Consider the following 24,359-nt stretch of genomic DNA (forward strand, 5'->3'; position numbering starts at 1 on the left):
AGGGAGACCGGTCACAGAGCTGTAACACACGTTGGATGAGAGGGGAGGGGAGTGTGAATTCAGGTGATGAAAGTGGAGATTGAGAAAAGGAAATGAGAGTCTGACAATACTAATCGTTAACAGGCAGTGGGGGTGGAGGATGAGGCGGAGAGCAGTGCTGTCAGACCAGGACTCTGCCCTGGGCAACCAGACAAACAGTGGGGTGGAGCCCAAGGAGGCAGCAGGGAGAGATCAGATGAGGAGGCAGGTTTTTTGTTTCTGTTTCTTGTTTGGTTTTGTTTATTTTGAGAGAGGGAGAGAGAGATCGAGAGCATGTGAGCAGGGGAGGGGCAGAGAGAGAGGAAGAGAGAGAATCCCAAGCACAATCTGTGCTGCCAGCTGAGAGCCCAACATGGGGCTAGAACTCACAAACCGTGAAATCATGACCCAAGCTGAAATCAAGAGTTGGATGCTTAACCGACTGAGCCATGCAGGCGCCCCTGATGACGAGTCCGTTTTAGGTACAGAGAATCCGAGGATCTCAGAGACCTCGGAGCAAAGCCCCGGTAAGCAGGCAAGCGTGTGCGTCTGGAGCTCAGGAGAATGGCTGGGATTGGGCGTTCAGATTTGGGAACCAACACACAGACGGGACACCAGGGACACTGAATGAGGGAAAGATTTCAAAGAACAGCAAACAGCACCAGTGCTGTAAAAAGCTCACGCGAAGTAAGAGATTTGGATTTTGCTACATAAACGTTCCACAGACCTGGGAGAGGCAGGTCTGGGGTAGCAGAGCAAGGACGGCTGATGCAAGTATTCCAGAGTGTCACAAGGGAACATTTAGGTTCTGTCTGCACACTCCACTTTTCTCAGCCGTCTCTTAAGAAGTCCTTCCTATGAGAGAAGGTATCTTAGTGAATCCTTCCACCATGTTGCTATAGGAGTACCAACCTGGTAATAAATACTTCAGGCTGCAAAAGACTTTCTGAGAAGTAACTGAAGCCTTAGCAGAGAAAATGGACCATTAACACAAAGTGAGTTCTTTGCAATATGTATGCCTGTTCTTTTGTGCACTTTGAATTTTTTCCTAGAGGTTCTATCAGAGACCAGGAGAGAACATTGGAATGTACACACTGCTATCCTGGTTAGGAATATGGACAAGCGCTTGGTAACAACTGGAGGAGGGAAGCGGGGTGGACAATGTTTTGGCAAGGAAATGGGAAAAGAAGGGCATGGCCAACAAGTAAGAAACTCCCTTTCCATACGAACATCTATGGAAATCAGAACAACCCTTATTCTATAAAACAAAGGCAATGAGATCAAGGGAAACAACACTGACATTTAGTGACCAGAATTTCCTAACGGGATTTTGTCATCACTAGCCAGTCATGGTCAGTTAGTAGCGAACCAGTGAAGATGAACAAAATTTTTTTTACCATTCAACTAACACTGAAATACCTGCTGTAGTTAGGTGGCTCTGCAAGGTGTTAGGAGCTATAAAGACGGATGAGATGTTTCCTGGGCCTCAAGGAAGGGGCAATGGCAGGAAATACAAGTATAAGACAGCCTGGGTAGTACAAATGAAATGCGGAAATTCCAGCAAAGGAACAAGGATCTCTGGCTGCACTGATTGGGTAGAAAAATCCCACGAAGGTGGGCGTTGCCTGCAAAGAGTGTGAGAGAGGGTACAGATGTCGACGAGTGGCAGGTATGACGGAAGACTAGCCAAACTGTCTAGTTACGTGCGTCAAATCCTACAAGGGAGCGCTATTAACATTAGCCTGGGAAAGCATTAACAGCCTAGATTATAAAAGCATATGATGTCATGTCAAAAAGTTTAGACTCTATTGAGAGGCACCTGGGAGCCAGTGAGGACTCTGCAGCAGAGAAGCAGTACGACTTGTGCTGTAATTCAGGAAGACGGTACAAAAGTCTTTAGCCACATCAAGCCTCGTCTCCTCATATGGATGTCTCCATGGTCTTAGCCAGTCTTATTCACTACTATTCCCCTAGGTAGACATACCGTTGAACTCCCAATGTTCTATAATCAGGACATGGTTCTTTTTTTTTTTTTAATGTTAATTTATTTTTGAAAGAGACACACAGCATGAATGGGGTAGGGTTACAGAGAGAGGGACTCACAGAATACAAAGCAGGCTCCAGGCTCTGAGCTGTCGGTACAGAGCCCGATGCGGGGCTCGAACTCATGAACTGTGAAATCACGACCTAAACCGATGTCAGATGCTTAACCAATTGAGCCACCCAGACACCCCAGTACATGGTTCTTGCTACCTCAACGCCCCTGGCCCTTGGGAACAGTTGTGGGCTATGAAACTCCCTACCTTGTCTCTTCACCTTAGCCAAAATCCACCCCTCAAATCCTGCTTTCCTAATGAGGGAATCTCTGCCCACTCTAACCATCTTAAAACTCTGTCCTTTGTACTTTGATGGTCCTTAACTCTGTTACATTCACTCTACAGTGTTCCGCCCTGTCTTGCTCTTGATGCTGTACCTTGACTCTAAGTGGATGCTGAGTTCCCTAAAGGCAACAGGCCCTTCAGTTTCTCTTGCAGAATGCCAAAAATGGCACCAGACACTCAGAAGCTAGATGACTAACTGATCACATACTCACTTATTACCACAGTCATAATCCTCAGACTTTTCCAATGGCTGGCCAGATTTAATTCTTAAATGGGAGAACAAAATTTTTTTTTTTTTTTTTTTTTTTTTAAATCAGAGCTAACATACAGAAAAGGGGAGCAGTCTAAAAGACTCTCTGAACTGAAAGGTTAAAAGTCCTGGTTAGACTTGAAAACTCATGTTCAAAATAACCATACCCTCAGGAAAATTCTGAATCCCACATAAAATGCAAATGTATTACTTTGGGAAGTTACTCAACTTACTCTTATTTTTCACTTCATGGCAAAAAGAACAGCCCTAACATAGTCAGTCAGACAAGCCAAAAAGTGATTCAGCTTCCCATGAAAGACTTCCCTCATCCCACCACACACCACCGGACAGTCATGCCTTCCAAAAAAATGGAGAGGTAGAACTTGCTCTTTTCATCAACTGTCCAAAAGACAAAACAAAGGGAAAAGAGAAAAAAAAATCCTTCAAGGAAAAAAACCCCCCAAAACCTTACTCTTTAACACTACTGCCAGGTCAATTTTGGCATCTGCTTATTCCCAAAAGAACAAATCTGGTTTTGCTCATTTACAGTCTACTCTTTGGAGCTTGCACTTGATAATTTTATTTAGCTAGAACAGATACCTTGGTGTTCTGAAAATTTCTAAGGAAGTACAGCATAATTGTCTACCTCAGATGAAATTGTAAGAATTTGTTTCAGAAGAGCTGTTAGCGCAGAAACACATTTTGGGGTGGAGGTCGGGGGCAGCCCTTGACTTCAGTCCATGCAGGCCGAGATGTCCCCCACAGTACACATGACAGGAAGGGAAGGGATGGCCCACTGGGTAGTGCAGTGACTCTCCAGGACATCGGTCAAGAAGATGAAACTGCAGCCAGACTGCCTTGGGCAAGCTATAGAACCTTTCTGTTCCTTAGTTCCTCACCTGTAAAATGGGGTAAAATCCAATCATAGCAAACACTGAAAGAAAAATGCCGTTATGAGGAATAAATGAATTGGTACATGTATTTTGTATATGCCCGCAGCGTGAGTACTGTTAACTGCTGTACTATTTTATTATCACCAGTACATTTTTGCCTTATTTATAAAAAATAAAAAATAAAAAAAAATAGGCATCTAAGTCAGCCTACAAGGTCGGGGGGGGGGGGGGCGCGGGGTGGAAGGCAAAACCAAGTCACAGATATATTCTGACTCAAATTAGAAATTACAGACCAAAACACCTTTCCTGTGAATCAGATCACCATGTTCCCCCTGAAGATATTTGTATCCTGAGACAGGAAAACAGAGAGAGGGGAAAAGTCTTGTTTTCTGTGGTAAGTGGAAAAGGCAGGTAGCTTCTCCAGAAGCTAAGGCCAAAGAAGCTATTGAACTTCTGAACATCACGCTGTTTTATGGAGAAGCAGCTCTTGAAAAAGGTCGAGATAGGGCTGGGAACTTACACCAAACAGTTAGCCTTGGGGGAAAAAAAGAAAGAAAAAAAAAAAAAAAAAAAAAAAAAAAGAAAAACGTTCTTCCTCTGAGGCAAAGGGAAAGGAGTAAGAAAAGACAGATATTTATAGATTTTTCCTGGCCAATCCCCAAGTGCCTAATTTGGGCTGAACTTACAGTGTCCCTGAACAATCCCCACCCAGCAGGCCGAAATACCAGTGTGACCCGCTGGGATAAAGAGTGTTTGGCTCTAAGAGGTGACTCTGGGAGAAAAGACCAGAGGAGCTGGTCTCTTCTCGTAGACTCCTCTACTGAGGTCACACAAGTCAACCTACCGTTTTGTGTTCAGACTAAACTTTCCACTGGGCTCCCTCCGTGTCCTTGATCCTGCCCTCATCGTCCTCCCCATTTATACAAAACAAGTCTTTAACTTCTTCCAATGTGATCGCAATGGTGATGCCTCCACTAAGCACCTCAGTCAAAGAGCGGACTCTATTAGGACTGCGCCCCACCACACGGAAAGCATCCATTGATTATCACAGCAATCCACGTCCCTGTTGTCCAAGACCCTTGGAGCAAGACACCTCCTGTTTCTTGGATTTCCTACAGATTCCTGGCCTTAGCAATCGACAAATGGTTCCTGTGTGAATAAATATCCACCTCTCTGTCTGAAGATCTTTCAGGCAAGGCAACCCATTTCCCAGAGGATCAAACCGGTACAGGCAATCTGGATTCAGAAGCTCCTTTTAGTCATAAATTTAAATCCCCTCTGGATTTCTGATGTGGAGATGTGCATGAGAGAAAGGCATCTATTCTGCTCACTACAAACAAATGGTGTGAGTAGTTAGACCTTATCAAGAAACAGGACATGCCAGAAACTAACCAGCTAGTGGAGGAACTTCCCTGTCTACTCTCAATGGCTTTTTGAAATCTAAATTGCAGCTAAGGTAAGTCCCGTAAGGGCATTCTGAAGATCTGACTAAACACACACTGACTTTTATTTGTTCATAATTATCAACAGACTGATAACCTAGTGCCTTTCTAAATATGTAGATGTCTCTTTCTGGAATTAATATGAATGCTTTCAACATAAACCTTGAAAAGAGAAAAACGTTCTCCATGAAACTTAAAAAATATGTATTCTGGGGTGCCTGGGCGGTTCAGTCAGTTGAGTGTCTGAGTTCGGCTCAGGTCATGATCTCAACAGTTCCTGAGTCTGAGCCCCCGCGTTGGGCTCTGCGCTAACAGCTCAGAGCCTGAAGTCTGCTTCAGATTCTGTCTCTCTCTCGCTCTCTCTGCCCCTCCTCCACGTACACTCTCCCTCCCCCTCTCTCAAAAATAAACATTAAAAAAAATTATTTATATATAATTATATATAATATATATATATACATATACACACACACACACACACACACTGCACAAAATGGTGAATTATTAAAGACTAAGGTTCATGGCAGCATTTAGTACTCTCTTCAACGATGTGCATGTGTATGTGCTCAATGTGTGTGTCTGGCTCAGAAGACTGCACGGCACTAACTAGCCGGTGGCTATGCCAAGGACAATACACCTGACAAATCAAGCTACCCGTGGGGATGGTTTAAGCATGATCAGGGCTGCTCTGTGGGCTCCCAGCACTGTGCAGGACACACAGGAGGCCTTTGCTCTGTCCCTCCAACTCGCCATGTGTAACTATCACAATGCGTCTCTTCTGCCTGCCCTGTGGGGATGCTGTAAGGACAAGCACTGGTGGTCTTCCAAAGAGCACAGCATTACTTAACATGGTTTACTGTTCTTATCTTTCTTTCATACAAGTGGAGTTTTTCAAGGTCTGAATTGTAATGGCTCTCCTCTAGTTCTCATACTGAAGAACCTGAAGAAGTTTCGATCTGTTGTGTTTTACTACAAAGGCAATTATCCAAATTCTACATAGATAGAAAGATGGACCACTTTTCTTGGTTCAACCCTAGATACTCATATTAATGAGTTATCAATGAGGAGCTTCCTTTTCTCCACCTGCTTTTTATTTGATTTATTATTTTTTAACGTTTATTTATTTTTCAGACAGAGAGAGACAGAGCATGAACAGGGGAGGGTCAGAGAGAGAAGGGAGACACAGAATCTGAAATGGGCTCCAGGCTCTGAGCTGTCAGCACAGAGCCCGATGCAGGGCTCGAACTCACGGACTGTGAGATCATGACCTGAGCCAAAGTTAGACACTTAGCTTAACGGACTGAGCCATCCAGGCGCCCCTTTTTAATTTGAAAGAGAGGAGTGTGTGAGCAGGGGACAGGGGCAGAGGGGAGAGGGGGGAGGGAGGGAGGGAGGGAGGCAGGGAGAGAGAGAGAGAGAGAGAGAGAGAGAGAGAGAGAGAGAGAGAGAGAGAGAGAGAAAGAGGAGGATCCTAAGCAGGCTCCACGCCCAGCACGGAGCCTGACACAGGGCTCGATCACACCACTCTTGAGATCATGACCAGAAATGAAATCAAGAGTCAGATGCTCAACCGACGGAGCCCACCGGCACTCCCTCCACCTGATTTTTAGTTGCAACTCCTGCCATCCTGATTAAGTGTGTCTCAACCTCGACCAACAAAACTTAAAAGCTTCCAATACATTTGCTATGGAAATAGGAAACAGCATTTTAAAAGAAAGGGGATTACTTAAGACTGCTGGTGCCCCGAAGGAGAGACGGCCTGAGTAAATCTACTCTTCTGTGAAGTTCACTGAAGTATTACACACCATCACCAATAAGCAGAAATCAGTCTCGCTGAAAGTTCTTCCTGTGTTTCTTTTCCTTCAAGACGTTTGCCACGCACACAACACTGTGTCGTGCCTGTCGTGTGTGGGATGACGTGGCAGGTCACCAAGCAGGGGCAGGGGTAAGGGGCAGCGGAGTGCGCCCTGTGGCGGCGTGCGGGGCTCACGGTCCGTCTCACAGTTGCAGCGTCCCGTGTTCAGTGCGCTACCCAACCCCACAGCACGTCTGAGAAGGGTCTCCCAGAAAGAAAGAGCGCCTGGGTGGATGCCAAAGGTGCACTGCCGGCAGAGGATACCAGTGAGCAAGCTCAGCAGCAGACTGACACGGAAAAGAGGAGCCTGGTGAGGCTGGCCGCTGGATTCTACGTCGGAACAGCAGAGCTGACGGGACCCTACACGCGACCTGAGGAACCAGACCCGGAGGGCCATGTATGCTCCATGGCCATGAAGTTTAAGAACCGAAGAGCTAACTTGATTTACTTTCAGCAAGAATCTGGAACCCAAGCTAGAGCAGTGGTCCTCAAGGTGGGGTCTACAAAAACCTTGAGGGTCCCGGAGACATTTTCAGGGCATCTGTGGGTTCAAAACTATTTTCACAGTGGTGCTAATATGTTATTTGCCCCTTTTGCTATGTTCATTATCTGTGCTGATGGCCCTAGCATGAATCAAGACGGTGTCACCACAGTGAACCCGTGGTCATTACGTTCCTCACCGTTACACACTCAGTTTGAGGAAAGAAAATACTTCCACGTAGAAGGTCCTTGATGAAGCTGGAAACATTAATTTCATTCGATTTCAATCCTGAGGTGCGTATCTCTTTAATATTCTGTGTGACAAATGGGAAGCACACAGAAATGCTCTGCATACAAGGTAGCGTGGTTATCTTGAGGAAATTCACTTGTGCAACTGTTTTGAGGAGTGAGCTAAGCTAGCCACTTTTTTCATGGAACAACATTTTTACTTGAAAGAAAGACTGGCAAATGAATGAATGATGCTTATTCAGAACTTGGGTATTTTCTTGGAAGTGAACTAAGTGAACCTGTCTCTCCAGAGAAACAGCTGGCAGTGTTTACTGCTGATGATAAAATTCAGACTTTCAAGTGGAAATGAGAATTTTGGAAAACTTCTATCTGCCACTGTGAACTCGCCAAGTTTACCAGCACTTAAAGCCATTTCTGATGAAACTGGTGGTAATATTAACAAATGTGATTTTCTGGAGACTGAAAATGAAAAAACATTCAACGTTTGGAAGAGGTGCTATTTCTCAATGAATCAGTATTTTCCAAATGATTGATACAGGAGGTTAGAAAATCCTGCATGGCTGAAAGATCCAGTGGATTTTAATGTACCTGAGTACAAAAAGCTCAACGACAGGACCTCAGATTCCATACTGCCAATAATTCTTTTTTTTTTTTTTTTTTTTTTTTTTTTTTTAATTTTTTTTTTCAACGTTTTTTTATATATTTTTGGGACAGAGAGAGACAGAGCATGAATGGGGGAGGGGCAGAGAGAGAGGGAGACACAGAATCGGAAACAGGCTCCAGGCTCCGAGCCATCAGCCCAGAGCCTGACGCGGGGCTCGAACTCACGGACCGTGAGATCGTGACCTGGCTGAAGTCGGACGCTTAACCGACTGCGCCACCCAGGCGCCCCCCATACTGCCAATAATTCTTAACATATTGTCTGTCAATTCTGATTTGGTATTAAGTAAAAATACCAAATCATCTGAGAAAGCAATTACAATATTCCTCCCTTTTAAAAGACTGGATTTTCTTTATATAATTCAACCAAAATACTGTATTCTAACATATTAAATCCATAAGAGATATGAGACTCAAACTGTTGTCTACTGAAGTTAGATTAAAACCAATTAGATTAAAATGACACTCTTCTAATTTGGTTTTTGTTTTGAAAAGCTGTTTTCCATAAATATGCTCTTCAAATGAACAAGTAGTGATTTGTTACTATTATAAATGAATTAATACTTTTTAAATGTCTCAGTTTTAATTTCTAATGGGGGCAAATACTTGTAGGTAAAACCCATGTAAACAAAAGGTATTTGGAGTTCCTAATCATTTTTAAAAGTGTAACAGAGCCTTGAGACCCAAAAGTTCAAGAACTGTTGGGTTTATAAGGTAGAAAGAAGTTAGTGGTAAGGAAACCAGTGAATCCAGGTGAGCAAGGAGGAGGACGTGAACCCTCTAAATCAGAGTCTGATGCCACAGGTTAAATTTGACAGGAAAAAAATGGGGCCTGGGGTGGGGGTGGGGTGTGAATCTGGGATGAAAGCTTTCTAGTTAAAGAGACCGTATGAAAGCCAAACAATAATATTTTGAATGCAGCTGATGAATTAAGAGTAACTACAGCAGGAATGAAAGGCAAAGATGGTTTTCTGAAGGGTGAATAAAGTTCTTTATGAGCTATGTGCAAAGAGGTTTAGTGGGAAGGCACTTCCTCGGTGACCATATGGCTGAATAGGTCTCCTTCCACTTTTGAGAGACCAGGGGCAAATGACCAACAGGTAAACCGACATGAGTAACTCCTTAACACCAGTTCGTGTATGAGTAGCATGACTAGTGCCCGCTGATGTACATCTTTATCACCTAACAGTCAAAGATGCCATCGTAATCCTGAGATGTCACCGGGAAGACAAACTGTGCCCGGGGTTTCAGAAGCCAGCCGGATGCACAGATGGTTTAGAGATCTAGTAGAGCAGAGATTTCCAAATCAGAGCTACCACACTTAAGGCTTTCCCTCCAGCTACTGAAAACTGTCCCATTCCAAAAAGATGCACTTGTCAAAGGTTTCACGGAGAGGAAATGTTCTAACCTAATTATGAGGTGGTCTTCTGTGCTGGGGCAAGTGATGTGAGGAACCACGAGCCACAATTTTAGGGAATGGAAGTTAAAAACGTGGTAGAAGACTTCACACAATTTTCTCACTCTGCCAAAGCTGACCTGTCTCTCAGTTCAGCTACTCTCTTTGCTCATCAGAATATACAGGGTTGTTGTTTTTTGTTTTGTTTTGTTTTGTTTTTTGTGGTGGTGGGGGGGTAGATATTCCTTTGGAAAGGTCACCTTGTTAAAATGTAAAATAGATGGATGGCATGCAGTGTGACCATTTGACATGTTTTAATTACTATTTGTTTATTAGAAAGAACTCCCTAAAGGAACATTTGTTTTGTGGAAACAGATGCTGATATTTAAAGTCCTGTCTCTTACATTCAAGATGGCCCGAAGCGCCCATACTTAGAGCAGCTGCTGAAATTTCCTGTAACTGTGCACGTCTAAAAGAGCCTTGCTTTTAAAAATCTTGGACAATTCCCTCTTTTTACTTACTCATAGATTCGTACAATTATCTCCCTTCATTAGACTAAATTAGTTGGTTATGTGACAAAATCCTTTTCAGAGGAAGAAGAGTCAGCTAAGCTAAGCCTTTTTTTTCCTCTTCTCTTATTAAAATCTCATTTTATATCCCCACCTCCCCCACTCTATGCTGGGCTGATCAATTACAAGAAGTTACAGGAACAACTGCTACAAGCATCAGACAGCTGTGGCCCCGTTTCCAGCCTGTAGAGCTCGGCCAGTTGTATTTGCTGTCAGGAGACTGATGTTTCCCCAATCCCCACGTGAGGCTCTCCTTCACCTTCCCTTTCCTTTCTGCTACCCCCGACCCCCTCCTTCCTGCCGCAAGTTCCCACTGACTAGCCTTGAGGAAGAAGGATCCCAGCAACTTCTCACATCAGCTAATTTATTTTATTTTATTATTTAAATTTTTTTTTATTTTTTAATATAATTTATTGTCAAATTGGCTAACATACAGTGTGTCAGGTATGCTCTTGGTTTTTGGGAGTAGAGTCCTGTGATTCATCGCTTACATACAACACCCAGTGCTCATCCCAACAAGTGTCCTCCTCAATGCCCATCACCCATTTCCCCTCTCTGCTGCACCCTCCACATCTACCCTCGGGTTTGTTCTCTATATTTAAGAGTCTCTCCCTCTCTGTTTGCAACTATTTTTTCCCCTTCCCTTCCCCCATGGTCTTCTGTTAAGTTTCTCAAGATCCACATGAGTGAAAACATAAGGTATCTGTCTTTCTCTGACGGACTTATTTCACCCAGCATAATACCCTCCAGTTCCATCCATGTTGCTGCAAATGGCAGGATTTCATTCTTTCTCATTGCCAAGTACTATTCCATTGTGTATATAAAACCACATCTTCTTTATCCATTCATCAGTTGATGGACATTTAGGCTCTTTCCATAATTTGGCTATTGTTGAAAGTGCTGCTGTAAACGTCGGGGTACAAGTGCCCCTATGCATCAGCACGCCTGTATCCCTTGGGTAAATTCCTAGCAGTGCTATTGCTGGGTCATAGGGTGGGTCTATTCTTAATTTTTTTGAGGAAACTCCACACTGTTCTCCAGAGCAGCTGCACCAGTTTGCATTCCCACCAACAGTGCAGGAGGGTTCCCGTTTCTCCATGTCCTCGCCAGCATCTGTAGTTTCCTGATTTGTTCATTTTAGCTACTCTGACCTCACTCTGTGAGGTGGTATCTCAGTGTCACATCAGCCAATTTCGAGGCACCTTCATGTTTATCCACTAACCAATGGCAGCATTAGCTGACCCACAGAGGGAGTGTCGAGGCCTTCTGAAAACTAACAAGACTGATTCAGAGATCATATTCTTAAAAGGGCTTGCGTTATTTTGTTGTTTGTGTTTGTGAAGCCGGAGAACCAGGCCAAGAAGCAGACATCTGGCAGCAGAGGTCTTCATCAGGAATACAAGAGAAGGGTAAAGAAAGCCTGGCATTACCAAGCACCAACGGGCTTGCCAACCCCCTCCTCCTCCAGGGACAGCTAATACGGCAGCAGCTCCAAGGAGGAGGCTAAAGCCAGAGTGAACGGGTAGGGAGACACCGTAATCACGACACTAAGCGGCAGAGGTCAATCACCTGTACTCACCACTGTCCAGCATTCTGAAAAGAACCTTCACTGGCTTCGCAGAAGCCTGTGAGGTGGGGGGTGGGGGCGGCCTATGCGAGCGACAGCTCTTCCCAAGGCCTACAGGTCACACCCTTTGACTTCAAAAGCAAACCTCAGAGCACTGTCCACGTTACATTCTATGCCAGTCTGGAAATACCTCTTCTCACAGCTGGCAACTACTCCTTTTAATGGGGAAGCCAGGATTTAAGCCCTTTTCCTGACTCAAGGAGGAAAGAACAGTCTCAGACACAGAGGAAAACAACGCACTGAGTTTGATGTGAAGCAGACACAGCACCAGGTCTCAGCACTAATGAGGGAGGAGGGCCAGAGCTCTATTTTCCTCCTTGAGATCATCCCATTAGGGAACCTAATGACTCCTAAGAAGGAACACAGTCTATTGTGCTGTGTGTGTGGTGGAGACAGGGACAGGAACTGTTCTGTGGCCAACAATCGAGACACATGCATCACTTTCTGGAACTGGGGTGAAAAGGCTGGCTCCCTACTTAAAGGCCAGCAACGCTGTCAACAGGGGAAAATCCCCGGGGGTGAAACATGACAGCAGGGGGCCACTTAACGCCACCAAAAGTGAACAGCAGAGGGGCCTCTGGTGTAGACAGGCCTACACAATAGATCACTCTTCTCTGGTGTGGACAGACCTACACAACAGACTACCCCTTCTTGGAGTTCCCAGGACCCAGGTGTCTGCTCCCGCTTCACTCCTTCATCTCTCCCAACGAGCTTCTTGTGGGATGGGGGTGGATCTTACTCATTTTGCCCATCACGCCCCCCACCCCCGTTTCCACGACAAGGTTCAGCACACAAACAGAAGTCTGCAAATTACAGCCTCAATTTAGTTTTGGAAATGCAGAACAGTAACTCTTGTAGGAAAGGACTACATTCTAATGGCATAATTCATGATGGAATCTTTGTTACAAATGTTTACAGCAAGGAACTGGTGTGCTTGTGTGTGTGCACGCGCGTGTGCACGCGCGTGTGCTCGCACATGCACTCTCCGTGCTTCCCTGCTGACAAGCCAGTCTGTGGCTTCCCATCGTCCCTGGCCTCACAGGCCTGGAATGAGAGGAAAATCTCCCGAGCCTCGTAGAATGAAGGCCCTGCTGCCCACGAAGCAGAGATCACACAGCACGTGGGCCTCAGCGCTCCCTGTCGCTCTCGCCTCCAGACTGGTCTAGGCCCTGCTCCAACCTCATGAGGATGTAAAGCTGAGGTGGGGCCACTGGCTCTTCGTCTGCCGTCTCTGCCGCTAGCCCGGCACAGCAGGGAGAGGCCTGATGCCAACCCACTCTGTCCCCAGGCCCCCGGCATAAAAAAAACTTAGCTTGTAGATGATTCAATGGGGAAAATGAGGAGTACGATAGGATTCCTGGTGGCAAAATAATGGGGAAGAATGGCAAAGAAATAAACTGATGATGTCAGAAACAAAACAGAGCACAAGCACATGTTCCAGAAGTTATGATTTCCATAGAAACAAGAGAGCTGAAGGGCACTGGAAAGGGGATCCTTTCTCCAGGGACCGGGATGTATCCCTAGCAAAGGGTGCGGCAGGCATAAACTTCCTCCTTTTCCAAGTCACCCATCTCCTGTGGGATTGCCAGAAAACGTCATTAAACAAACTCAACTCCTAAATGACTCATGCGGGCTCATTTGGAACTGAAGGCCTCCCCCCCTCGGTAGGGGATGGTTTTCAGGGAAGCTAACCCAGGACAGGCATATAGAACGTATGAAGAGGCCACACTCTAGAAAGGAGAAGGCAGCAAGGATGCCACGCTCTGGAAAGAAGGCAGCAAGGAGGCAGGATGTCCAGACCTGTGTCGCTCACCCTACCTCATGACCCGCACGAGGCCCAGCCACACACACCCAACAACCGACAGGGGATGGCAGTCTGCACTGAGGGGCCCCTCAGTGCAGCAGGTGCACACAGCCTGTCAGTCACAGCACACGAATCACGTGTGCCCTGCGGTAATTTCTCCTGGTGTAAGGGCGGGGCAAACGAGACCCAGTGAGACAGAAGAGGGTCACTGATCAGTAAAGGCGTCGCTGTGCACGGGGTTTCCACAGCAGAGTGAGCATGGGCCTGGGAGTCAGCAGGAACACAGGAGAGGTGCGCATGGGGCCTGGGCTTTTGCTGTGACACGGAGGAACTGACTGCAGTGACACAAGCTGACGGTATCTGAGGCAGAGGTGGGCAAGGAGGAGAGGCTGGGCCATCACAAGACCGACTCCAGGGTTCCGGATCCTCGGGCCGAGCCCTGGCCCTAACCAGCAGACAACGGCAGGCCCGGGAGTGCTCTAGGCTCAAGTTCCCTCGTTGCAAATTAAAGGGTACAGACTGCATGACACAGATGATAATTCCTCCCTACACTAAGCATTCTATAATGAGAACAATTATTTCTGGAAGATTCTGGATTCCTGTAGTTAGAGAATCTGGACTGCAAAGAGAAGAGACCTTTAACTGGCTCCATTATAAATCTTACGATTTCCTGGCTCTGTATTTCTACAAACAAACCAAGGTGTGTGTGTGGGGGGGGGGGGGGGGGGGGGGGACAACATCCCAACCCAAGTACATTTTCCTAGTGATTTATCTGTCTTCAAAAATATTCCAAATAATAGAATAATTCACATTTTTTTTTTTTTTTACTAATTATCTCCCCTTCCTTTTTTTTTTTTTTTTTTTTTTTTTACTGTCTCCAGGAAGGGGTTAAGCAAAAGTTTCCCAGATGCTATGCAGCTCACAAGGTAGCTCATATTCGATGCGGTAAAAGAAACACACACGAATGTTATGGGTACACATCTCAAGTAAATGAAAGCTCAAAGTCCAATTCATACGTCCAAATACTTTCCATGGCATCCACATTGGGAAGCTATACATTTATTCCAATGATTCCTCCTGTTTGTTCAAATACTTTCAGAAACCATCTTCTGCAACTATCTTCAACAGAAATCCAAGAACCATACACACAAAAAAATTGGTTTTATGCCTCTGCCTCAGTTCAACCCCAAACTCCAACCCCAGAGGGAGCAGGCTTTCAAAACTCTTAAATATAGGTCACTCTTGATGACCCTGATGACCCAGTCAGGATAGAATGCCGGCTACAAGTAATGATCCACGTAATAAATATTCTCACTCACTCTGACTTCTGAGTGAGGCTTCAATTCACGATATTCTGAATATGCTCATCTGAGCGCCATGGAAGGCATGGTCAACGCTTTCTCGGAAGACTACCTACATGACACTGGGGGAACACTTAAGACCATGTCACAATGACCCTCTAGATCCACAAGCAGTGACAGGGCTTTGGGGGGGGGGGGGTGGCTCTCAGATGGGAAGCAAAATGCCTGGGTCACTGCATAAAATGAAAGAGGCAAGGAGGGAAAAAATACAGATTGACACTGGTTGAATGGAAATATTTACACAAAGGTACCACTCTTTTAAATTCCCATATGGTTCACATACTACCAAACACTTCTGTTCTTCATACTTGGTAAATGTTACTTTTCTCAGTTTCCTAATGGGACTTTTTTTAACCTGGAGTACTGCCAGGTCACAGTTACCTTGCAAATTGGGGCGTTTCTGGCAATTCTTGGGCAATTCTATGCTCTAAGGGCCAAGTACATAGCGAAAGCAAACAGAACTGGCTGTTTAAGGCTGGAAAGCACATCAAAGGCTCCCTCAATCTATCCCTATTCTTTCCAATGAATATTTACACCACGTGTGTTACATCATGGTTATTACCAAGGAAACCCCACTATATGTCACACAAGCACTTCTCAAGAAGTCACTTCTCTGTGAACACCCAAAGCACATTAATGGTTCCTATGGCAGATCTCACATACTGTATTCACATATCGTGATTACGTCTGTGCAAGCCTGCTCTATTTAAAGAAATCAGAAGCAGAGACCGTATTTAACTTCCAAAAAATTCCCTAGATACTTGATTCAATACCTTGAAAGGGGAAGGCGTTCATTTAATGTTTGCTAAATGAATGAAATCAAAGCCATAGGCTATATCCCCAAATTGAGCCGTCAGAAATAGAAATCAGTACTTCTGAAACCTTTCTTGGATAAAGTAAACAAGTCCAAATACAGTGTGTCCCTTTACTCTTATGGTGGCCAGCCAGGGTAAGACCTCACCAGGCACCTTCTTAAAATACATAATCAAAACCTAATATGAGAAATCTGTGTCTTTCCCAGTCATGTAGATCCCTGAGGACGTTAGGCCTTTCTTCACAAATCAAATGACATTCGTTAGTTTTTCCACTAAGAAAGTTTCCTTTTTTGAGAGGCAAAAACAAGCAGCCATAAAGCCATGTTTATGTCAGTAAACCGAACACAGAACTTAGGATCAAAAGCAATACAGTATTTTTCTAAGGCAACCTCATGGTGGCCCTTCCAAGTCTACTGGTACAAATCATGAGTACAGGGGCACCTGGGTGGCTCAGTCAGTTAAGCATCTGATTTTGGCTCAGGTCATGATCTTATAGTCCGTGGGTTTGAGCTCCGTGTTGGGCTTTGTGCTAACGGCTCAGAGCCTGTGTCTCCCTCTCTCTCTGCCCCTCCCCTGCCTGCACTCTGTCTCTCTTGAACATAAACAGACATTAAAAAAATTTTTTAAAGAAATAATAGGTACAGCCAAGTTTGTGTTTCTGACAGTATGTATGTATCTTCACTCTCACAATGAGCTTAAAAAAGTTTTTTTTTAATGTTTATTATTTTTAAGAGAGACAGAGAGCAAGCAGGGGAGGGGCAGAGAGAGAGGGAGACACAGAATCCGAAGCAGGCTCCAGGCTCTGAGCTGTCAGCACAGAGCCCAATGTGGGGCCTGAACCCACAGACCATGAGATCATGATCTAAGCTGAAGTCAGCCACCCAACCAACTGAGCCACCACCCAGGCGCCCCTCACAATCAGCTTTTAAAAATGAAACCTGGAAAGCCACTTGAGGTAAACCCTGTAAAAACAGCACACAATTCTTTAGAAACTTCCCTTCCCCCAGGGTGCACACAGCAGCCTGGACAGAATCTATCATCTAGCTCACTGAAAGATATCTATCCACAAGCAATTCTATGTTTAACTCTAACACTTAGCAAACCAGTAAATGAGATGCAGAGTAGTGTCTCTTCCCCTGGAAGAGGGGTCTCTGGGTGCAGGCTGACCTGTTTTCATGTTAGCGTCTCTAAGGCCTACCACAGAGTTCAGTGAACGTGTGCTGAATCAAGTACTGAATAAATTAGGGCTCCCTCCCCCCCCACCCCCCGCGTCACATGAACACCGGGTGGCATGATAATTTACCATCATGGCCTGACAGAATTAGTCATTTCTTCCAAGACCATTTTAACCAACACCTATCTGAAGTCATTCATCCACAGTGTTAAGAGTGGGTCTGATAATTCTTAGTATAAAATGGGATTAGAATTACATCTACTACATATAAAATGCCTATCACATGCTACACACTAAACTAACCCTAGTTAGTACAAATAATTCTTAAAGTGGGCATCATCATCCCAAATTTATAGATGAGGATCTGAGCCTCTAAACAAGCAGATCAAAGCGGCAGATCAAGTTGCAGAACTGGGATTAAAACTTTGGTTTATCTGGCTCCATAAACTTTCCATTATGCTTGGCTACTATCCTTGACTGTCAAAATAATGAGATAAGAATGAACAAGAGTGGGATGAGGAGTGTAAGAAACCGGCCAACAGAGTGATAGGAATCAGATTTGGTTCTTTTGTCTCAACAGAAGATTAAAAGGCACACATACCTCCTTCAAAATATATGTATGATCTATGTTTAAGCAGTTCTGTGAGGGGAAAAAATTAGATTATTAATATAAGGCTCCAGAGCAAAACATCTTGAAAACCATTTAAGGAGAAAGTGAATAGTTAAGAATCTGGCTATCAAATAAAATGTGATTTCAAAAAAGTCCCTCATACGGTCCAACACACAGAGTTGTCTGCTCACTGTGTTGTACACCTGAAACTAAAGTAACATTGCATGTCAACTATATTTCAATTAACAAAAAAAAAGTCCCTGTGATTGTCCTTTTGGTCCAACACATTAGATTTACATCCCAACATCTGACCAACTGGTCAAGAATTAAGAGCTGGAAGAAACTTCAGAGAGTTCCTAACGATTACAACAAGGGAGAAAATAGGCCAGATAAATTAAAGAACTTGCTCAAGGTCCCTTCAAAACCTACAGTGGGATCATTACGTTACACCCTTACACATATCACCTACAGATATTTTTATACTGAGGTTATATTTTTTCAACTTCTGACTTTACAACCTGAACCTGTGGTTCTTCGAGGCACTTCTTTTTGGCAACTACCTACTCCAGAAGAGTATTTGCAGAATTTCCTGGAAACGCTCCATTTCAGAGGAGACACGGAGAAAGAAGATCTCCAAAAAATTTGTATGAAAAAGCTGAGGAGCAAGTTTTCCTGTGGTTGGGGCCAGCTCTAGCGCCAGACCCAAAAGGGATAATTAGGGGGGCCTGGCTCTCTTAAATGCCAAATACATGCACAGAAGACTTATTGGCGTCTCGTAAAGAGGCCAGTTTGCCTTTCCCTAGGTGATATACCACAAAACTATATATGTAAATATGATAGCAGAGACACCATTAAAAGGACCTTTCTTGAAATTGAAAACTTAAATAAGAGGGTAGGGTGTGTACGCCGTCTTGAGCGTCAGTGTTATGGCTTGTCCAGTTAGTTAGCAAACGGCCTGAGAGCTGCCATATTTTCCTACGGCGGCTGAGCACGAAGGCTGTGACCAGCCAGCCACATGAAGCAAAAGCTTTTAACCAGACTCCTGGACTAGAGATGGAAATGCAAGCTCGCCCCCTTGAGACAAGAGAAAGAAAACATTGTGTTCCATTAAAAATAGCAGAAATAGAGAATTCAAGAAGATTCTAACCAGAAACCATCCAACATTGCCCTTAACCACAATCCTGAACAAATATCAATATTGTCGTAAAAATAATTAAGAATGGAAATGCAGTTAATGTGATATTTCACTGTGCTGTTATTAAAAATGGGAGGATGGTTCTGATATAAACTGCTTTCTTGATTGGGGCCCGTGTGTTAAATGAAGAGTAGACTTTCCCAGTAACCTAATACCCAACATATGGGTTTTTATAGTTGCACTTGACCATATTTGTTCTGGAGTGTTTGGCTGCTAGGACCATGGGCATGCTGACAAGATATATTGGCCTGATGAATTAACTGTTCCAAATGGCTAATAAGCTTATGCAATGAGCGTTTGGAAAATGAATTATTACAGAGATACCTCAATGAACAGACACCCCAGGGAAAGAAGTTCCTTCCTAATGAACCTGGCCGCATACTGAAGGGCAGAGATTCCTACAAGATGTGCCGGTCTGTGGCACAGGGCCAGGGAGCAGTAGTCAGAATTCTATCCTGACCACCACAGAGCAGATTCTCAAAGAGAATGGTCCCAGAAGGCTTCCCATTCTGCACTTAGGTATTCAATGTTATCTCTATACCTAGTCATATCATTCTTTAGGAAATAAAAGGCAGGTCTTGGAAAATCTTAGTAATTTCTGCACCAACAGCCAACTCTTTGGACAAACACTATGTTAGTGATACTTAGCTGCAGCTAACAGACTGTAACAAGAACAGGAGATTTATTTTAAAGTGACTCAGCCTAGGTCCTAAAATGGCCAAAGGAATTTCTCCAACCATCACTGAAGACCCAGTAGTATAATGTGATGGTTTTAGAGGCTTGGCAAATGCGAGCACCATTGGGGGGTGGGGGGGGGGGGGGGTACTTGTTTAGAAGGCAAAAGTCCACCCAGGTGAACTGGACTCCTGAAAAGTATATAACCTCAGTTTGACTCTTTTGGAAACCACAGAATAGTAGAAACATTATTAACATAGAAGGTTCTAGTGACACTTACAAAGTTAACTAGTTGTGAAATAAGGCAAGTCACTTAACCGTCCTGAAACCATCTTCTCCTATAAAGCAAATATGTTGGACTTTGGATAATCTTTAAGGTCCATTCAAATTCTGAGGGTCTCAGAGCTACAACAAGCTCCACATCTCCCAACTCAAACTGATGTCTGACGCTCTTTCTGAAGCGTTTCAGAACACTAATCACAAAACAGAAATGGAGTCTTCGTTGTTTTAGGAGCCACCATATGCCAATGATTACTTAAATAAGAGCATACTGGAATCTGAAGTGGTGAAACTAATTAATAATAATAATGCCAAGCTGTACTTTCTGTGGGCCAGGCCCTGTTCTAAGTGCTTAACATTTATTAACTCAGTGAGCGGGGAATAAAGAAGGCAACAAAAGGTCACCTGAGAACCTTGAAACCAGTAATGTATATAAGAGGAGTTAACCTGGAGTACTGAATTGTGACTAGTATTAAAGCTTTGACAATATTTCATAACAAATCACAACCACAAAATGCCGATAAAGTGACTGGTGGGAACAGTACATGTAAGCAAATGACTTGGTCCCTAAGCTGTGAACGATTTTCAACCCAGTAAAGAAGTATCTCTTGGGACCATCTATCTTAGTGAGAAACCAGCAGCATCTGGCACATACCTGTGGTTCCTCCAAGAAGAGAAGCGTCCAACTTGATAGCGATGAATTCTTTTATAAATGGTGATTTTAAGCATTACTGGCCTCGAAAGTAAGGGTTTGTTCACAGCACGATGGTCAAGCCGGTTTAGGAACGAAAAATTCTTTAAATATTCGGTAGTGTCACCGACAGAGGCCCCTATGTGCTGACAGTCATGTGCTTAGAGAAAGTTACAAAACAGGAAGATCCCTAGAAGAACTTAAAAATGGATTCTTTATGTACATTTACTAGAAAACTGCAGTAAATACACCACCGTTCTAAGCATTCAAGACAGTAGCCGAGCTTTGGATACATAAATTCTTTTACAACTGGAAGAGGATGATTCAGTGAAACGGTAATTCAGTGAGGCAACGACTGGCCCATTCCCAAGGCCAACACGCAGACTGGGCATGCGTCAGAAGGGATGGGATTAAATAATATTAAACTAATGCCACCCCACCCTGTTCAATCTCAAGTTCACTCTTTCGGGGTGAGAAGTAACCCTTTGCAGACCACAAACACAGCGTCCACAGGGTAAGGCCAGAAGATAGAGAGGTAAGGAAGCCAAGCTCTGGAGACACGAAGTCAAAAAGCTACTTCAGGAGAGACCGAGTACTGGAACTCCCTGCCTCCCAACATGCAGTCTGATAACAAGAGTTTCCACCACAAAAAAAAAAAAAAAAAGAAAAAAACAGCGTGGAAAATAAAACAAGTAGACTTGCTTTCTCCTTCTATTCATCCACTGGTGTACAAATACTCTTCAGGCCAGGGGCCCACTGCCTGTTTTTGTTTAGCCCACGAAAAATCTTAGGAGTCGGCTTTACATTTTTAAATGATCAACAAAAAATTCCTCAGAAAGAAGTATTTCATGACCCGGACATTATGGGATGTCTATATATCAAGTTTTATTGGAACACAGTCACACTCTTGTTTACATAACACTAAAACAGCAAAGTTGACTACCGTGACACTGCCTGACCCCCAGAGCCTTAAAATATGATCTTTTTTAAAAAAAAAAACCAAAAACCCTTGTGGACTTCCCTCCTGACTCACTGAAAACCTACACAGTGAACGTAGTATATGAAGAGTTAAATGGCAGAAAAAAAGAGAAAAGGAGACACAGGCAAAACTGAAGTGTGTGTTCACACTCTGTCCTACCAAGTCACAGCAAACAGGGCCTGCGCTGCAGAGCAACAGGGAAGAGAGCCAAGCGGTCAGATGTCACCTCATTCCCACACTGCTCGGAACACACTTACTCGACCTGAAAACCTTCCAGACCCGAAGATCCGTTAACATACGCTTTCTCCAACTGTACACAGTGGAGGCAGACGGCACACGAGGCCGAGGTGTTCCCAAGCAACACACACATTACATGCTTCTGACCTACGGATGCCCCTCGGAAGCTGCTGGTCGTAGAGCCTGGGACAGTCAGCTGGGAGGCCACCCTGCTGTCGAGGTCCTGGGTTGGAAATCACACTCCTTGCTCTTATTCTGGCTGGGTCCGACCTTGGGCTGGGCATGAGACCTCTCTGAGGTCCTTAGTCTCTTATCTGGAAAATGAGACATGCTGACCAACCAGAGGAGTATGCTCTCTCTCAACTCTTAAAACCAGAGGATAAACGAGAAACGATAGAGGAGAGAAGGACGGGAGGCGAGAAGGACGGGAGGCGAGAAGGACGGGAGGCGAGAAGGACGGGAGGCGAGAAGGACGGGAGGCGAGAAGGACGGGAGGCGAGAAGGACGGGAGGCGAGAAGGACGGGAGGCGAGAAGGACGGGAGGCGAGAAGGACGGGAGGCGAGAAGGACGGGAGGCGAGAAGGACGGGAGGCGAGAAGGACGGGAGGCGAGAAGGACGGGAGGAGGAAGTTAAAAAAAAAAAAAAAAGGAACGTTTTGTTTCCTCCTTTCTAACAGACAAGATACAACGAGGACAGAGCCAGCCACACGGGAGGGCAGAGTGTGGGCGAGCGGCAAGCTGTCTTCCATGACGGTCGTCACTACTGTGTTAACACGGAAGACCGAGAGACGGGCATTTGAATTCAAGGATGTGAGTTTGTTCCTTCCCTGTTTTAGGGGCTTCTGGAAACAAAGACACACGTGTACCCATGCAGGGTGTGTTCTCTCTTCTTTCCCTAGGGGCAAGAGCAGCATCGGTCTGAATAATGCCTGCTCTACAAGCAGCCGCCCAGGCATTAGTCACGAATATTATCTGTAAAAGGGAGTGGGCTAGAACAGTCCGCACCTCCCTACCCCTGTACTCCAATAAAATGAAGCTTGTTTATCACGGCTCATACACTTGAAATAGTCTGGGAGGGTACAGTGTGCTGTTTACCTGCTGGGGTAACTCTAAGGAAAAACACCACTTAGACCTCTGTGAAGAGCAGAGACGGGGACTGTCACGTCTAGACAAAGATGATGGATTTTCTCAGGGGAAATATGATTTAGTCCAGTAACGTGGCTCAGGTCATGATCTCGGTCAGTGAGTTCAAGCCCCACGTCGGGATCTGTGCAGACACCTCACAGCCCGGGGCCTGCTTCAGATTCTGTGTCTCCCTCTCTCTCTGCCCCTCCACCACTCGTGCTCTTTCTCTCTCTCTCTCAAAAAATAAACAAACATTACAAAAAAATTAATTAACCAGTAGGGACTCTAAGGTTTAGAGCGCAGTTTCTCTCAACAAGTTTGTTCCCTCGTTTTAAGTTAATAGCTTTAAACAAAAACAGAAAGAAGCTCAAGACCCTGAAGAAAAACATTTCTGAACACTCACTGAATATTAAACATCGAATTACCAGTGATGCAGCAAATCCACTACTGGGCACATGAAAACATACATCCACACAAACTCGTACACAAATGTTCCTGGCAGTATCATCCACGACAGCCGAGAAGTGGAGACAAGCACAAGATGTGGAACATCCAGAGGATGGAGTGGGAGTTGGCAATGAGAAGAAACAAAATACTAATCGATGTTACAACACGGTTCAACCTTGAAACAGGAAGCTGAGTCAGAGAAGCCAGCTGTCAAAGAGCTCAGCGTTCCATGTTATTCCACGTACGTGAGGTTCTAGAATGGGCAGACGCACAGCAACAGGCGGGAGATGAGGGACCCCCGGAGGGTGGGGCGGGACGGGCTGGTGGTGCTGGGCCGCTACCGCGGACCGTGGTCACCGCTGCACGGCTCTGAAACATACTGAAAACGACGAAGCCGTGTACCTGTGCGGGTGGATTTTATGGTACGGGAATTATAACTCAATGAAGCTGCTATGAAAAAAACTACTGAACCGATTTATTTTTTTGGTCGCTAAAAATGACCTGCTACACATTTTAGACAGCTACTAGAGAACTGGAAGTTAAAATCTCATTTTTGCTCTCAGTTTTCTGTACCAAGAAAGAAGAATCAGGTTTAAGAAGGGTTACGAGAGCCCGTTCTGTGGGAATTCTCATTTTGTGACATGTTCAACGTGATGAGAAGCCGAAGTCCTGTGCTCAGGGAAAATCTTGTTCGTTACCATCGCCAAGGGACCCACGGAGAAGGGCCCACTCCCCACAGCTACGCGGTGCGGCGCCCACGGTCTACGAAAGCTGAACTGCAGCAACACACCCACATTTATACGTGATGGAACAAGAGAAAAGGGGGAAATACCGTTGTTTAAAAAAATACAAACGTTGCCCAAACAAACAAAAGGCTATAAATCAGACACAACAGACAAAGCTAAACACATTTTGTGCTTACACAGACAATGCCACTTACCGCCTGGGTCTTTAGGCCTGGTTTCATCTCTGCTGTGGTGGCCACATCTCCCACGGCCACCTCTGCAGAGGCCACGCCCGTCCTCCCATTACTCCGAAAATCCACTTCGTCGGCAGCTTTCAGGTCTGGCATTTCTGAAGAGAAGAAGGGAGTTACAAAGCGCATCTGAAAAATCAAATCCCGTTGTCTTACTGTTTACACAACTCA

At 44.8% G+C, this 24,359-nt stretch overlaps 1 protein-coding gene across 9 annotated transcripts in view; it reads right to left on the reverse strand.

The window, feature by feature from the left end:
- Positions 1-24,359, reverse strand: part of AKAP13 (A-kinase anchoring protein 13) — a 334,433-nt gene that overhangs the window by 125,631 nt on the left and 184,443 nt on the right. For all 9 annotated transcript variants that reach the window (XM_042941070.1, XM_042941069.1, XM_042941066.1 and 6 more), the window contains one exon: positions 24,153-24,286. In XM_042941070.1, coding sequence (XP_042797004.1) covers positions 24,153-24,286 — 134 coding nt within the window. The remainder of the gene's footprint in view (positions 1-24,152; positions 24,287-24,359) is intronic.

The sequence above is a fragment of the Panthera leo genome, chromosome B3 (genome assembly GCF_018350215.1).
Source record: "Panthera leo isolate Ple1 chromosome B3, P.leo_Ple1_pat1.1, whole genome shotgun sequence".
NCBI classification, from domain to species: domain Eukaryota; kingdom Metazoa; phylum Chordata; class Mammalia; order Carnivora; family Felidae; genus Panthera; species Panthera leo.